The sequence below is a fragment of the Columba livia genome, chromosome 15 (genome assembly GCF_036013475.1).
Source record: "Columba livia isolate bColLiv1 breed racing homer chromosome 15, bColLiv1.pat.W.v2, whole genome shotgun sequence".
Taxonomy (NCBI): domain Eukaryota; kingdom Metazoa; phylum Chordata; class Aves; order Columbiformes; family Columbidae; genus Columba; species Columba livia.
The window spans coordinates 3,156,369-3,174,011 of record NC_088616.1 but is presented as its reverse complement, the minus strand read 5'-3'; the positions used below and the strand labels follow the sequence as shown (position 1 = coordinate 3,174,011).

The 17,643-nt window shown below is 40.9% G+C and overlaps 1 protein-coding gene across 2 annotated transcripts in view; it reads left to right on the top strand.

Moving 5' to 3' along the window:
• The window catches only part of BMERB1 (bMERB domain containing 1), a 48,758-nt gene that overhangs the window by 6,947 nt on the left and 24,168 nt on the right, over nucleotides 1-17,643 (top strand). For both annotated transcript variants that reach the window (XM_065030507.1, XM_065030509.1), the window contains exon 2: nucleotides 16,069-16,192. In XM_065030507.1, the coding sequence (XP_064886579.1) occupies nucleotides 16,069-16,192 (124 nt within the window). The remainder of the gene's footprint in view (nucleotides 1-16,068; nucleotides 16,193-17,643) is intronic.

Sequence of the window (17,643 nt, the reverse complement as noted above, 5' to 3'; positions counted from 1 at the left end):
GCTGCATATTCTCCTGATCCTCTGAAGGACAAACTCCTGTTTAAAGTGCATAAGGTTGTATTTTCAATTCATAACATGATGGGAAAAGGTGAAAAGGATATGCAAAAAAAAAGTAATTATATTGTCAGCATCGTGACTTATTTGAATGCGAAGCAAGTTATCATCTCACACAGATTTATTTTGAAAAATAATATATTATTTGAAGCAGTCAGTCCTACAGCCCCTGGTGTGGAGGCATTAAAGACCAGAAACCAAGAGCTGGTACTTTAGGTGCTAGCAACTGCTGCTCTTTTGCACTAGCTTTAAGATAATCAGAGAGATACTAGAAGAGATAACCCCTGTTCTCACAAATGAGAGCTCTAGGAATAGGTAACTAATGCAGTGTGATTTGGGGATGTTTTTTCTCTGTCTCTGGGGCAGTGGAGGTCACGAGACAGGACAAAGGGGCTGGTGCGTGTGGTGTGAGAAGCACTGAGGTACCTGGTCCTGTTTAGTTCTGTATTCCTAAAGTGAACTAAGTATTGAAAAGAGATGTAACTAATAGTGGTACTATTATAGGATGATAACTGGGGGAGGAGAGGAATATTAAGGCCTATTTCAAGGCCTGGCTAAATTTAATGGAATTATTTCCATCTACTGCTATGAGGTTCTGATAAAGACAGGTGTCAGAGCTCTTGTACTGGCTCCAGTAACATTTTTCCACTACGTTCAGTTCTTGTATTTGGTTTACAGACATGGTGTGCTACAATGAATGACTGAGCTTAATTCATCCACTCTCCTTGATTCCTTCTCTCTTTACTGCAGCTTTCTTTGCCTCATCTCTTAAGTATGTTCATTCAAAGAGAAAAAACCCCACAACTATGACTCAAACCACTGCGCTCCTGCTCTAGGGTTTGCATATGCAGAACTGCAGTGATTTGAGGACTGGACGGACCACAGCTAATGCATCTAAAGCTTGTGTAATCCAAGTTGTGTCTGTATAGCAAAGGTATAATGCAAGGATGCTTAAATTGCAGGATAATTCCCGATCAAAAATAAAGCGCATGTATGAGAGCTCTTCCAACAGGAATCTCAGCCAGTCAAAGCATTTTTTCAAGCATTTTCCTTGTTTTATTTTGTTGCAGTGATTTCATAATTGTTGATGTGAGTTTTTTCCTCAGTAATTGTTATGAAACTTTACCTGTTATGTAAAATAGTTTTGATATAGAATACCCTGGTAATAATTTCTTACAGAGAAGAAAATCATAGCACTTAATTTCATTGTTTTAAAATTATGTGGTGAGTCACAGCAGAGTCATGTAACTATTTTCATGCTGGGAAGGTGTTACACCACTATTGCAAGCAAGAAAAAACTGTCTCCTGTGAGTCCTCCGCATTTATAGGTATTTACACCAAATCAAACATTGTCCTTGTAGCGTGTTTTCATTCACTCTGCATAAGGGAGAAGTTACTTAGAAATCCAATAATTTGCATGTTTATAAGGAGGCCATCCACTGCCCTTCACAGGAGGAAAACATACAAGGAGCAGGAAACAGGAGCTGTTCTCATAGAATATCCTTTTAATAATTTCCCCAGACTTCCTGATTCTGGAGCTGTAGAAAGGCAAAACAGCCCAGCTAGAAACCATTCCTTATCTGTTAGAACAGATGATCTCATTAGTCTCTCAGTATGCTGGCAACAGTTTTAATACTTTTAATACTTTTCTCCAAACAGCAAGGCAAGCTTGCTGAACGCTCTCCAGGAAGACTGGATAGCAATGCCAGTTCGGTGGGCAAAATCAGGGTATTAGCAGACGGGTTTGCTGGTGGGGCAGAGAAACAACCAGGCAGCCCAGGAGGTGGGCAGTGGGAGATGTGGATCTTTCTAAATGAATCGATATTGCAAACGAGCTGAAAATGGTGCAAACAGATGCAAATAGAATAGCATGACCTGTTTACAACAATACTTGAGTATTAGTTTATACCCCAGTCTGCACCAACACAAATGGGGTCAGAGATAATAAATGCAGAAGGAAGGTCAGTAAAATGAGACTCATCACCAAAGGTTCACTTAATCCAGGAGGTGATTAACTTTGCATAGTGACTTCTAAGGAAATAATTAAATGCATCCTCTTTTGGTACAAAAAAATTCCCATTAAAAATGAGAATTTGTAAACAGAACTTAAAATTGCAAACAAAAGGTAAATTCATTACTTATTCCTGTAGAATTTACTTAAATCATACTTCTGTAAGATCTATTACTACTCTGCTAATAGCAACATAACTGAACAATGATCTTACAGGTTATAGTGTTTTGTCTGTTCAGTCTATCTGATAACACTTCCTGAATAAAGTCAATATTATTTTCTTTGCTGGTTGCAAGAAGTTTTCATATAGCAACTGGGAAGATATAAACACCTAATGAAATAGGAAAATATCATTGTAAAGCCAAAGAATTGAATAGGAAAGATTACCTGAGGGGAAAGAGGAATTAAAAATGAAGCAATTTAGCTTAATTCATTTTTTAACAGATTTCTTGCTGGTGGCATCCCAGTACTTTATGGAATTACATACCTGTTTCTAGCTCTTTTTGAGCTGATGTGTAATTCATATAGGGAATTTCCACTTAAGGAACACAAGAGTCTGGTCTGTTGGTTCTGTGGTGGCTACTTCCCAGCAATGTGTGTGTGTGTTTGTGTGTGTGTGTTTGTGTGTGTTTTCAAAGATCTAGACCTGAAGCTTTGTAATGTGCAGATTTACTGAGATCAGATTCTGGGCTCAGACGAAAAAAAGAAAATCTATTAATTTTTTGAAAACCTCCCTCATAAGAAAGCTGGTATCTCATATAAGACACCTCTAACCAAGTATTTATATCACACACATTGATTTTTGCAAAACAAGGAGAATAATCTTTCATTTCCTGGAGTGAGGGGATGAGGTCACTTGTTACCTCAGTACTGAGAATTTATCTGAGTAGCATTTTAAATGGGACATATTTCCAGGCTGGGTATATATATAAGACCATCTTCTCTAAGGCTGTGGTATGTGATATAGCCAAGACTGTGGTAAGAGACAGCTGTTTGTTCAAGAAAGTGAGCAGCTCCCTTTCCATCCCAAAGCTGCTCAAATCTTGGGTCTAAGCTGCTTATGGATAAAGCACAGCAAATTAGAGGCCTCTGTCTTCCCTGAAACAGGCAGGTTCCCCTGGCACAGCCCTTCCTTTGTCCCTTTGTCCCTGAGCCCAGCGGAAGCAGAGGGCACAGCTGGGGAGCCCCTAGGCTGCCGGCCCTGTTCCCCAGCTCAGCAAAACCCAAGCTCTGCTCCAGAGCCACCTGCCAGCCCTCACAAACCTGTGGCAGGCTCAGGCAGGCTGGACAGGAACAGTAATGAGTTGTTATTCACAAACAAACGAGCTAAATTGCTGCGTTTTCTGCAAGCAGCGCTTACTTGAGTGCTAAAACAATGTAGTGCAAGATCAGCTAATTCGTGTCATCTGCAGAGATATATTTATTTACTTATCTATGTGCAGGGGGAAAGAGAACAGAGAGAAAGCAGAAGAACAGAATATTAGGAGAAGCTTCTGGTTTTAAACCTGCTGGGATATTAGGGCACTCTTTCATCAGCTTAGGTCAGTAGGAGAATCAGTGATATGAGATACACGGTGGTACATCTAGAAAGAGGTGGAAAAATGCCACTCCGCTATTTCAGTTCCATCAAGGGAAAGTAGGTTGCTTAGTTTCAGAGTGACATGTAACGTGGTCTGGGGGAAATTGCTTTCACACCTCACCTAAAGTCACTAGCGAAATGTGTGAAAAATTCTGTTGTCACAGCATCTGGCAACAAGGAATGTGGCACCAGTACCCAACCTAGAATTTATTTAAAATTGGAAATAACAGTAGGAAGTCTGGAAGACGTTCTTGCACAATTCAATTACAGTACTCCTAAGTCTGTCATAATTCTCTGCAGACCTAATTATATGGACAGCTTTTGTTCAAATGACACTCAAACCCACTTAATCCTTCCTTCTACACCACAGGCTGTTTTGCACATGGACTGTTCTGGTCTTGGAGAGTTTGTGGCTCCTTTCAGGCACTGGGGATGCTGGAGCTGAAGTCTGAAATGGTCACACCAATCATGACGATGCCCTTCCCGTGTGCTGTAATTGCTCTGAAAAATTTCCGTCTGTGAGCAAGTCCTTTTTCCACTCTATTAGTATATCTGCGATGCCTGTGAAGACACTCTGTTCTGCTAGATTTTTACGTCTGATGTGAGATAGGAACTGTACTGAGATGATACTGAGCTGGCTACTGAGCAGTCCTTGCAGAGCAGCCTGTGTCTGAAGGTGTGAGCTGCAGTGACCTTGTCACAGCCACCAGAAGAAACAAGAAAAGTTAAACCTGCCCCATTTAGAATTTGGGTATTTGAAAACTGTCTCAACTCAGAGATGCAGTCTATATTAAAACAGAGGATTCGGTTTCAGCTGAGTGGAGAATGGCATGTGAATCCACAAATTATGTCTCTGGGGTTTCTTGATTCAATACGACTTGAGTTTAAAAAGGATTTTATAAAAATACATTAATTCCAAACTCCCTTTGCTGTTTTCATTATTCTGTTTTCCTCATTTTTATGCATTTGTCCTCTAAGAGGCTGAAGAGATGTGTGCAACCTTGTTATCATTGACTGTAATGGAAATTGGCTTGGGCATGCAAATTGCCTAGACAGCCTTGGAATCAGCTTCAAAGGAGCGAGGTTGAGCCCTGTAATTGGAGTGTCAAAGCCCTGAAGGGTTTTCAAGACCCAATCTGTGAGTGTCATTAGGGCAATTTGTGTTAGTGGACATACTTCTGCATACCCTGAATTTATTTATGTCAGAAGCACTTTCTAAAAATTTCAATCACATTAAAAAAAAAAAGTCCTGGGGCTTCTTTTATTGTTTATGGGAAGACTTTCATAGAAGTTATATTTATCTTATATTCTCGAAGAAGCATTTTGTTCAATATTAAGTTCTGCCTCCTTAGGCATTTATTGCTGTGAGTGCAGCAAATCTGTTTCCTGATCTGTAAATATGGTTTGTATGAGCTTTTGAACTGCTGCCAAAGGGGGAATTGCCGAGGAAAAGTTCTCCCTCTCCCTCTAAAATGGACTCTTTAGGGAAGTGTCGCAGCCTGTTGTGAGTCACAGATCAAAGACATGATATAAAACTACAGAAAGCTAGTGGAACTCTGAGTAGTAGAAAAACCCTACACGTAAATCATAATGATAGTCCTATAAACCAGCACCAAATCATATATAGATTTACAGCTAGAAATTATTCTAGTGGCAGATAATTAGGTAGCCAATTGTCCTATTGTACCAAGCTCGTTCCTTGCATAAGCAAACACGCATAGATCCAGATGGGAGAATACAGAAGCAGAGACGGTGCCCTACCTTGAAGTGGTGGTTTAATTGGACAGGATGGATCCTTATGACTTTGTACACGGAGAAGGAGTCTGGAAGCTTTGTGCGGCAATGGCTGGCTGCAGAGGACACCAGACCTCAGAAAGCTAAACCCTACCTGAAGAAGTAAAGCCCCAGATACTGGTCAAATTAATCTTTTCTGCTTCCTGAGTCCAGTCTCCTGCAATCACAGACCATCATGCAATGCCTGAGCTTATTCACAGGACCTGGCTGATTTTTTTCCCCAGAAAGTGAGGCCAGACCCTTTAAAGATCTGTATGTTCTGATCTTAGTTTAAGCCACCTTTTGTTCCTCTCCTCTAATATCCTACTTGAAAGACTGCTTCAGAATGTTATTGCTTTGGATGGTTACTAGTTCCCAGTCTAAGCTTATTCTTTACCTCTACTTAATTTTACATCAGCCATTATCATTTAACATAAACAATCCTTTCCCCTGACCATGATCCTTTCCTCTTAGTTAACCAAAAGCGCCATCTTCGCAAGTCAGTGAGTACCACAATTCTGACAGCATCAAAAGTCAAGAGAATGCTGAAATCTGAAAAGCTTAAGTGCAAGATAAAACAAATGGAATTTATCATCCGAATACAGGATGGTAGTATAGATTTTAAGATGCATTAAGTCTAAATATCACCATTAAGTCCTTTGTATCACATTCTACAAAAACTTCAGCCTGGTGCAGATTCACAGGATCTTCGTGACCAAAAAAGGATGATCAACTGTTGAGAGATGAGCTGCTTTTTCAGGATATCGTTACAATCAAAATGAAGTCTCCTATGCACAGAGCAGTTTCTTAAGACTAGAAAGATCTTTTTCCCGGGGGAAGTGTAAGATTAAAGGGTTGCATAATTACCCACTTAGGAAATTGGAACTGTCATAAATTGACAAAAGACAAAGCCAAGAATAATTACTGCTTATAAATTTCTCAGGATAACAAACAAGACAATTTAATTGATGGGTTTTTTTTTTTGAGAGTCAAGATCTTTATAGATCTTATCATTATGGACTTGTGCTGATATATATCTTTAAATAGGAAACAATGGCAGAAAATGGTCCCTAAATTAGAAAGTTGGAACCATCATTTAATTGTAAACCTTCTAGTTAGCAAAGTACTGAAGACCGTCTTTAATTAGCAATCACTTTTACTGCCTGAATGTCTATTTCTGCTTGGGAATATGTCGTTGAATTAGAAAACTCACAGCAGGATCTCTTTCAGGTTCAGTTTTTAAAGCAGCCTGTTGTCAGTGCAATATCACTCCATCTGGAGAATTACAGCAGAAAAGGTGCAAAGCAGTGAAGTATCTCAGTGGGGCACTGGGCAGGTACAGATACTTTCTTCCATCAGACGCGAGGGGAGTCGTCGTGTGCAATGCTGCGAATGCGCTACCACAGAAAACAGAAGGACTTGGAGAGTTAGAGGAAGGAGTTAATATTGAACATGGTGAATCTGGCGTTTCAAGACAAATCCCAGTGTATAGGAACCTGGAATGGAAAAGAATAGACTGCTACCAACAGGCTTTTTGTGAAGGTAAATAATGAAAAATCAAAGGTCAAAGCTTGAATATAAGAACAAGAAAGTACAGGATGAGCAACTAAAAGGATCTTTTTATAACAAGAGGTTCTTAGATACGGAACAGACAGGGCAGTAATTCTGGCAGTGCAGTGGGTAATTGCACACAGTGCTTTTATATTCCCTGCTTATCTAATTTTAAAATTGGGTCATATGGTAGAGTGTGAGCGAGACACTTTTGCAGTGGAAACTCAAGTTGTAATATGTCTAGCCTGTAAATAGAACTGTGATAATTTAAAAAAAAGTATTCATGAGCTGGACAAATTACATCCCAATATTATAATTGTGCTTTTGCACTCAGACCGCAGCTGCTTGTCTGAACAGAGCCGTCTCCAGTCATATCAGATGATTTAATATACCTTGGAAAGAAATGATATGGCAAACAGAATGATCTCTGGTGGTTTTTAGCAACAGGGGATTTTTGTTACCATGTGGTGGTTCAAAGACTCATTCAAATTCTCTTGAATTCAAGAAAATTTTGAATGTCAGTCCTGTGTTAGTATTTTGCTTTTTTCTGGCATTCTTTTTTCCCTCAGCATTAAGCAAAGACTGGCATATCACAGCCCTGCTCCACAGAATACGGCAGGCTGTGAGTCAGTTGGAGAGAATATAAAGAGATTTCCACAGATTCCTGAAAAGCCAAGTGCGATCTTCCAAACGTATGCTTTTCCTTCAAAGGCAAAAATAGCTGCACGCCTGGAAGGGCAAGTTATATATGACACACGCCAAAAATCAAAAAAAGAAAAAGGAAAGGGAAAAAAGGCTGAAGTGAAAGACTCCTGTTGACTTCAGTGAGCTCTGGATGAGGAGAAGGGACCTGCGGAACTCATCATCTCCTCAAGACAAATCCACACTTTCCGTCCCTCAACCCAGCTGCTTTTTCTCCTCCAGAGTCTGTATGTTGTAGGGCTTACTGCAGAGATCTCTGCATAAAAGACAACTCCGGTTTTGTTTGATCATGTTGAAGCTATTTACATTGTGCTTAGTGAATGCTGATCTGACTATTTAAGGATGGCAAAAAGTACATGTAAGTTACAACAGATACAAGCTGTGCATAAAACTGCACATAGTCATTATAAGCCATGGTAGCTTATTATTATTAGAAAGAAGTAATTTCATATATTACAGAAACATTATCCTTGCTGTTCAGTGTTGAATACTAAACAAGGCTTGAGCAAAAGAAATAACCATAGTATCCATATATGACTTGTTCCAAAGGCTGATTAATTCAACAAATCAGTTCAGCAAAATTTGAAACAAAACCTTCCAAAGTTGGTGTATTTGCTGTATGATAAATAGGTCTTTTTAGGTTGCTTGTGCCTTTCCTAGCCCTTACTAATGCTGTTAGTATGTCCTGCAATCAGATTTTCGTTTGGATTACTAAAAAGATGAATGTATTTCCATAAGCAAGGTGTGCAAAAGCAGCTGTCATCCTAAAGGATAGGAGAAAGTATTTCTTTTCTCTCCAGTTGCAAGATAAAAATATTTTCCCTGCAGCTGATGCTACAACAGTGCTTTTCGCAGGGATTCTGTCCCTTACTGTGAAAGCAAGATTTCCTCTCCTCCCACAAATGGCAAGTTTAAATGCATGATAATTCATTTTGATTGTGTGGGAGAAAAGTAATTTTTCTCTACAGGTTGTACCACAGTGTCTCTCTACAGACATGAATTTCTGATCTCTTGACTGAGGAGCTGCTGAGTAAACCGCAGATGTGAAGGGCTTGCTCTAGTCTAGCAGTTTATCTCAGAACATAAATGATCTTTACACAGCACAGAACAGAGTACTTTGGCCAGTACTTTGTATTTCGGTTTTACTGGAAGCGTAGATGCATCACAATTCCCCATGGGTCAGAAAGCACACCCCCCCGTCCCCGCCATCATAATTTTCTCCTTCCCCAAATGACTGTTCAGAAGCAAGGCTATTTGGTGACTCTGATATTCCCCAAGATCCTGGCATTTAATCAGCTTTCAATATCCATCTCTGGCTCCTTCCTGCCAAAGAGGTTCCCTAGAGCTGCCAGATTTCACCGCAGGCAGTAGCAAAGCCAAGCTGTAAGGGGAGTGGACCAACCCAGAACTTAACCCTGAGACATGGAGCACGTGGAAAACCTGCTTTGGGATTTCTAGGTGCCCTGGTGTCTGCCTAAAATATTGGAAGCTTTGACGCCTAGTTTAAGCCAGTATTTAAGGGCTCCAAGTTTGCGCCCTGTGCACCAGGGAGCTGCACTGCCATTGAAACTTCTGCTTCCAGGGTTTTATGGAGAATTTAATATCTCCAGAACTGCAAGGCAGCTCTGAATCCTGATGCACTGATAAGAAACCAGGCTCTTTCACAGAGGCATTCCTTCTGACTTCATAGTAAACCAACTGAATCCAAGATTTTATCTTCCAAATACTCCGAATGCCATTTCTATGGCATTTCCTGGCACACTCAGTTTTGTCAGGAAGTTTCTGGCCACTGTTACTTGCAGGGCCAAAGCACATCTACCCACCTGTGAAGGATACAAGCTCAGTTTGCGTGAGCTCAGAGTGAATTTCATGGCTCTACACACCAGTGATTCCAAAATAAATAACTGTGTTGCTTAATTTATGGAGAAGTATTAATAGGGATTTAAAAGCTGTAATAGGCACAGTAAGAGAAGAAGAAAATTTCAGCTTCCTGCTAGAAGGGAAATTCAGCTGTGCCGTCTCCAGTATTCAGTGCTATTGATGGCAGTGGAAGCAACGTGATTCTGAGAACTTCAGCACACTGAAGGAGAGTAGAACATGAGCTTTTTGCTCCTCCAGTAATGGCCTCTGCACACTGCTATTGTCTTTAGAGATTACTTTTTTCCCAGTGTTAAAACTCATCAGGTATGTGTGCTCCTCTAGCCTCAGTGTAGCTGATTAGCTGGTTACTGAGGCTTAAAACCAGCAGCATGATTCAACCAAACCGGCTGTCATCACCAGTCTGTTCCCAGTGCAGGAGATGGAACGGGAGGGCCCATTGGCAAGCAGAGGGAAGAGATTGCCTTGGGGGAGAAGAGGAGGATACAACATTTTCTAAAATAAAGCAATATGCCCATGTACTGCTGTTTGAAACAGGTATGCAGTGATCCGGCACCAGTTCCCACAGTCTATATATGCGTATTCCTTTGAAATTTATCCAGAAATCATTGAAAGTAAGAAAGTGAAAGCCCAGTCAAGGGAGTTTGTCCAAGGTTCACTGCAGTCATGAGGGGTGTTGCCATTAATAACTAGGTGTACAAGAAGGGCTGGCAGCTCTGAAGGGGTAGGCAAGGAGCAGGGTCAGAGTCCTCAGCGGTACCTGAGCAAGGAAAGCAGAGCAGGTCTGGTGACAACAAGCAGAGTCAGCCACAGTCCAGATCTTCAGGCATATCCCTAGTACAAGGCAGGTCCAAGGTCAAGTGGAAAGTCCCCCAGTCCCCAGGGGTGGGGGGATCAAGGACCAAGGCCAGAGTCTCACCTTGAAATCTGCTTCTGCGTGAAAGGAGAGAGGAAGGAGGGGGAGCCTCTGCTGAGGCTTCTTGAGGCCAGAGACCTGCACCGTGCCCAACCCAGGCCTGAGCCCAGGCACTCGGAGCAGCAGGAGCGGTGGGATGTGCCCAGCGCCAGGGCAGGCGGGTCACCTCCACACTGGTACCACCCTGTGCCACCCTTTCCCCTGCTCTGCCCATTTTAAATTGCACACTGTTGCCTGCCTGTTAGGAAAGGCAGGAACAAAACATACTGCAGCTGTTTGCATTGTGTTTAACTATTAGCTATATTTATATGGTAATTCCAGCATAAAACATTGAATAAATACCATTCCACACACATGCCAAATGTAATCATTGTTAAGATTCACCATAGTAGAATGCTGCAGCAGGCTAGATTAGGAATAAGCAATTAGATGTAGGTTTATTTCTGCACAGGTTAGCTATTGGCTGCTGCATCCTGCTCCAGATGGGTTAAATCAAAGAGAAAAAAACACCTCGGAGCCTCTGAAGACATTTGAGGCAACAGTAAAAGGTGCAGTAAAAGGCCTGGCTACAAGACCAGTCATTCACGCCTCCAGGTGCCGAGCTAGTGACAAACTACAGGAATTATCTTTCCACATGAACATTTTTTATCTGGAATATTTTGTACTATAACAATTTGTTTTTCTGCATTATGAAGCTATTTTCATTTTCTACCAAATGTGCTGTTCTCGAGTTGCACCATCTGGTTCATCCGTTTCTAACCTGTGCCTCCTGCTCACTTCTGCTTTGGCTCATCAACTAATAGTGGCTTCCAAAGTCTTGACTTTGGTACCTGAAACAGCAATGAGTGCCCTTGCTGCACTGTGCTCTGTTAGCATTTAATATACTTCAGTGAATAAGGATCGTTTGAGAATTTCACGCAATTCTTGAGAAATCCCCGAAAGTGCTGACACAGATTTGGAACAAAACTTAGCCCTTGACAGTATTTCAACACAGATTATCTTATTATTGGCCAATTTAAGAGAGTGGGAATAGGCCTCAAGTTGCTTAGTTTAAATCCAGTCCGGGACAACAATGACTTAAACTAATTTTCAGCTGAAGCACCGTGAGTGAGTGGGCGGAGCAGGCAGGTTTGTTGCTGAGCGGTGTCTGCATCGGAGACGCCATGCAGCTGGTTTGTACTGCAGTCCTTTAAAGAGCTCTCAGAGGCATGGGTTCAACAGACTCTCATTTAAGATGGTTCATATGTGTCAAAGATGAAAAAAATGGCAGAGTAGCTGGGCCATTACCCTCACCTGTGCTGGAGCTCTCCTGTTGCTAAATGAGATGAATCTTCAAGTGACTGATTCTTTCCAATAGCAACAGATCGACAAGCAAGAAAAAGGATAAACAAGGTCCTCACCTCCTCACCTTCTCCACGCCTCTGTCTTTTAGAGATTATGATAACAAAACCCCCACATTAGAATTAAACCAGCTAATGGTTGGAGATCACAATAGGTTTCTCAGTGTACAACATGCTCACATCAAGTGACAGTAGCAGGACTTCCGCTGATAATTACAGTTTCCTTACAGCATCCCTTACCGATTTGTCTGAAACTATTGACACCAGGTATAATGCATTCTATCATTTCTGCTTGGAACACTTCAGGCTTCTTTTAAAGTTTTCTTTGCACTTATTGTCTTAATAGGCTTTTTTTAGTTGTTTTTGATTTTCATCACGGGTGGCTAATGTTCCATTTCTGGCGGGCAGAGAGGATGAAATGTGATCATTAAGTTAATATCCAGTTTAACTATACCAATCCGCATTTAAATTGAAGCAAAACCATGCATAAATAGCTTCGGGTTTACATTTTCAGTCCCTCTCCTTATCTATAATAATTTGATAATTTTATTTCTATATAGTAATTATTTTCATGCTAGTATCTTTTTGTGCACAGAGTAATAATATTTTACTTGTTTCTTTGTCACTGAAAATTATCCTGGAGATTACAGAGCAGACAAAATAGTTTTATCCTGTCACCGGCTGTGACTAATTTCAGTGTTGTCTCTACTTTTGCTTTGTGAATTCTGGCTCCTTACCAGCAACAGGGCTTAATAACAATATATGCCAAAAAACAGTTGTCTAATGAATGCCTGCTTTAGATAAAATGAAATGGTTCTTCTTTCTTTTAGGAAAAGGTAAGAGATTTCTGTGTGAAGCTGTTCAGAATCACGTCTCAAAGCACTAAACGTGTCATCCATTGCTGGCACAGAGCTAGAACTTTACTCCAAGGCTTAATAATATTAACACGTTCTTTCCCAAGTGGTTTACATCCCAGGAGTTCAAACCATTTTATGAAACATAATGAATTATCCTTCAGCGTAGCTGCTGCCAGGTTGGCCAAACAGTTCTCCACAACATGAAAACAGAAATTCAGACACAAACAGGTTGGTGATTGGTGAGGATCGTGATGGTGAAGGTGTGAAGTGGGAATCCTGACCCATGGCCTCTTTAGGGGCTTGTATTTCCAGTGTCCTCACACCTGTGCTCTACTCTTTCAAGTTTTCTGGGAAATTTGGTGTTCTAGTTGTGCCTTTTCCCACAAAGCCTGCCTTAAACATGCACGTTCTTCAGAGAGAGCTGAAGTGTGTGGTATACTGCAGCTCTGTTGTGTTTATGAGACCTATGGACTCACCTATAGAAGGGAATTGGCAGCTGTTACAGGAGCTTACCTGTTAGGAAGGGAGGTTTACAAAAGCTGGAGATTTGATGCAAAAAATGATATTGTTCCTTAATAGTGCACAGCGGAACACACATAAAGCATGGGCTGACTTCTGTCCCTTCTCCTTGGAAGACCATGCCTACCCCTCTAGAGCTGGCTCCTAATCTCTCCCCACACCAGCGTCTCCATGCCCAGTTCTCTGTCCTCACCCGCCAGTTTCTTCCCATTTCAACTGTCTGCTCTGGTTTTTCCTCTCAAAGTTCCCTTAATCCAGCTCTTGCCAATCCTCCTTCCAGTTTGAGATCTCCATGAGAATTAATGACCGTGCAGTAGGTTCACAGCACATATACTGCTATGAAGAGAAACTAAACCACTCCTTGTATCTCTGTATTATTATAACTACATCTCTAAGTTTGCAGACAAGTTGCAAACTAATATCTTTAGGTTTCTATATTTACTTCCCTCCACTTTCAGACTTGTGCCTGGCTTACATTTTTGAGATTCTTTTGAAAACATTGCCTAATTTTGGATAGCTTTCAAAAAGTATTTTCTCTGGTTTAAGCACACACTGAGTGGGATGTGAAGGAGAATCTGTGACTGTTCTGCAAGAGGTCAGGCTAGACTACTGCTCGTCGCGCTAATCCTGGTGTTGGCTCTAAGCACATAGTCAGGGTGTAAGACTTGTTCATGATTCCCCTCCAGAATTATTGAGATCACAGTATAATAGTTGATCTGATGCGAGCGGTAACACTGGGGCATTTATAGCTAGAGTTGCAGAGTGGAAATAAGATAGGTGCTGCTTTTTTTATTTCTGTTTTCTGAGCTCTTGAGAACTAATTTAAAAAAATGTGTGTATGTGTAATATATCTGTGACTTATCTTTCTAATTACCAGTATTATTTGCTTTAATTCATGGTAGCATCAGAGTAACTTCCTATCATCTCCTGCTTAATATTTTTGGAAAATAAATTTGCACCAAAGCAAATAATGCTGCAAGCAGTTAAAAATAACTCCGCAACCCCAAAGAGCAACAAGAAGCAAAAGTATACTTAGAGAATCCTTGTTCTAGCTTCTTTGGATTGCTGTCTGAGAAACAGGTAGTGAATGTTGACCTCGAATTGTGCCCATCCGTTTAGTGATCGCACAGCAGGTCAGGTGCTCTGCTGCCGAGTTCAGGCTTTGCTGCGGTTCCTCATTCGCACAGACCCGGGTGAGGTGTGAGGGAGGAACGGCCAGAGCTGGGCACAGTCCCTGAGGCGTTTTCCGTGGGGTTCAACCTTCTGCAAACAGAGTTCCCAAGGTTTTTAGGTTCTATTTCAACACCTGAGTTAGTGGCCAGGATTTCAAAAGACTCATGCTTTGTGCTGATGGCAGAGCTGGATCGACGCTTCCTAGGACATCCAGGCTAAACCTCAACTCAATATACCCCAACAAACAATTTCTAATAGGCAAATCCATCTTCCAGCAGCAGTTGTGTGTTCAGACACACAAGATGGCCTTGCTTTACCAACCAGTTTTGCATTTTGAGTTTTAAAAACAACTACTGAGAAACAGGTCTTCTCTCCTGTGTCACTTCTTTCCTCAAGATTCTGTTATCTAGAAAAAAAATAGTGCTTTTCATATTTATTTGCCCAATTTCTTCATTATGAAGTGAAGCCAGAACTTGCAGACAATACTAGTAGGATAACTTTAAAACATACATATATACACAGATGTTTTTATGTATAAAGAAAATATATTTCTATCCTACAGAATTTCTTTGCTTCCTTTTTGGGAGAACATGTCTTTGTGAACTAAGCTCATGCAGGGGCTCGGTGTTTGTTGAGATTTTGTAGTTTCATTCCTACTCCAAGTTTCTGTCAAAAATTCTTCTCAGCTGTTTGTGCTTAGTCTGTCATGAGGGACTTTGGAATTCATCTCATAATTAATTGAACAGCTTTATTCTGATGCTTTTTGTCTCCTGCTTTCTGCATAATCATGCTGAGTACATTTTGACCTATCCATTTTACTTTTCAAAGCCAGGACAGCTGAAGCAGGCCTGCTTTCAGGAATATGTCTCCATTTGGGTACCAAAACATGCAGGCGCTCTATTCTTTAGTCTGTAAATTCTTGTTCAAAATGAAGGCTGAGTATGGTGAGCCCGTGGAATAATGTTTTCCAGAGGCCAAGTTGCTCCTTCCCAAATCCACCTACTACAGTTCACTTCCTTCCACCTTCGATGAACACAGTCCACAGCCCTGTTAATCTACAGAGTAGAAAAGGTAATATATCAGTTAGAGAAATCATCGTGGAAGGACCCTGGCCTTACGAGTTGCCAAGTAATTACTACAAAGTGCTGTTTGTCTCCTCCAGTGATCTCAACGCCCCCTTAAGGATTAGCCCTACATCATTTCAGTCACATCCTTGGCTCCTCTCGATGGGGTCTGTTGGTCGAGCTGAGCTGGTGGAATGGCGTGAAGAGTTCTACAAAGATGGGAAACCTTCATCACTTTGCATTGCCTGCACTTATGCCAAGATAGAACTCTTCCAAGCTGCAACTAATTGCATTGAGTGAATTTTATAGTGATTTATGGCTATTCTTTCAAAGGTTGTAGCAGTATCAATTAAGGAACAGTAGCTTTAGTTATGTCCAGGCTGGGGATTCCTTAGAGGTATGATAGATTCTGACTAACAAAATGAATGTCACTTTGGCTGGAGGATTCTTTCCCCTCAAAATGGTTACATTGAAAGTAATAAGCAAAACAACAGAGAAACCAGTCAACGTAGCATTCGGCTAGAATACTCTTTGCTACTTGCATTAATTACCTCATAGTCAGGTAGCTCTCTGATTAAATTTGCATTCCTAAAAAACCCCCATTAAGACTGCTTGACTAGCTTAATTTGTTTTCTCTGCTTTCACACACAGATCAACTTGACATCATTTCAATGGCTGAAACAACGATGATGCCTGAGGAAATTGAGCTTGAGATGGCAAAAATCCAGAGACTTCGGGAAGTCTTAGTCAGAAGAGAATCAGAACTCAGGTTTATGTAAGTATCAATGCTTCTGGGAAAACACCATGCAAAATTAATCGAAATAGGAAAGAATGCTATTTAGAAGACTTTTATCTACTTGACATTTTAAAAGGATGAAAGATAAAGAACATCTTAGTTAGGTGAATGCTTGCAAAATGCCACTGGAAATTATTTTTGTAGTTGCAAAGGAAATTACCTTTTTTATTCAGCATGATTTGCAGAAAACATAAAAGGGATCTTTTACTTACAAAAGGAAACTTTAGCAAAGTACATGTCTACAGAACATATTTTTATGTCTGATTTCAGTCCTTTGTGGGAAGGATATTTGTCTGAAGAAAAAATCAACAGGTAGGGGATTTGCAGCTTCCAGATTCTAACCTAATTCAGGCTTTATTCCTCACCTCATTAGTGGTCTTGGACAGTTCGTGTCACAAGAGAGCACACTGTGTTCTGATCTAATAGCAGCAAAGACTGGACGTTTGTTAAATGGAAGCCATTAAGTTATGAACACAAAACACATTTTGATGTATCAAATTAAACAGCAATACTCCAAGAGAAATTTTCAAAACTGCAGAAAGGGTCAGGTGTAGGAGCCTCATTGAGGGTTAATGAATATTAATCCCATCCTGATGATGAAGTCAATAAGGTTTATATTCCTAAATCACTGAATTTAGAAGACCGGGACTTATTAATAAGGAGTAGATTATTTTGAAGTCCCATCAAGCTGAGAACCTCGGTAGATCTAAAACCTGTTGAACCCAGATTCTTGGCATTAATGAATCTACAGCAGCCTGAAAAAAACCTCATTTGCTCTATTCTCCCTTCAAAGTACAAGGATAGGACTGGTATTTTAACCCTTACACCTGGAGGTTAATGTCAGTGCCCTGGCTTGCAGTACCAGAAGTTGAAAGCCTTACCCTCAAACAGCACAGAATCTGTCTTTTGAGTATTATCCCAGAAGACTTCAGCCCAGAATCACTGCTTAGACACCTTTAGAAAGATGGACTGGTAACCATGACACTGAGCTTTATTAGTGCTGTAGTGGTACAAGTAAACAGGAAAGGTTTTGTCACACCTTCTCCTCGTTGTGAAATAACTACTCGATTAGTGGCTTCCACATATATTTAATCCAGAATCCAGAAGAAGCCTCACCACTGAACCCTGCACTTCTCTTGACATCTGTGTCAAAGCACTGAAATAAACTGTGCCAGTGAAAGAGAGCCCTGGTGGCCATCTGCTTCTTATCCTCTTGCATGTTGTTCACTTGTTCAGTTTGCTCTTGTGTGCAGTCTGTTCTTTTCATTTCCCCCATGCTCACACCCATGCACTCCTAACTCTGCATTGCCTGGCAGGTGTTTTGAGTAAGGAACCAAACACAGAGGAGTTTGCTTATTGGAAAGGGAAGATAACTGACATGGGAGCTGTGCAGCAGCGGTCTTCCTACCTTAGATATCGTCCAAACACAC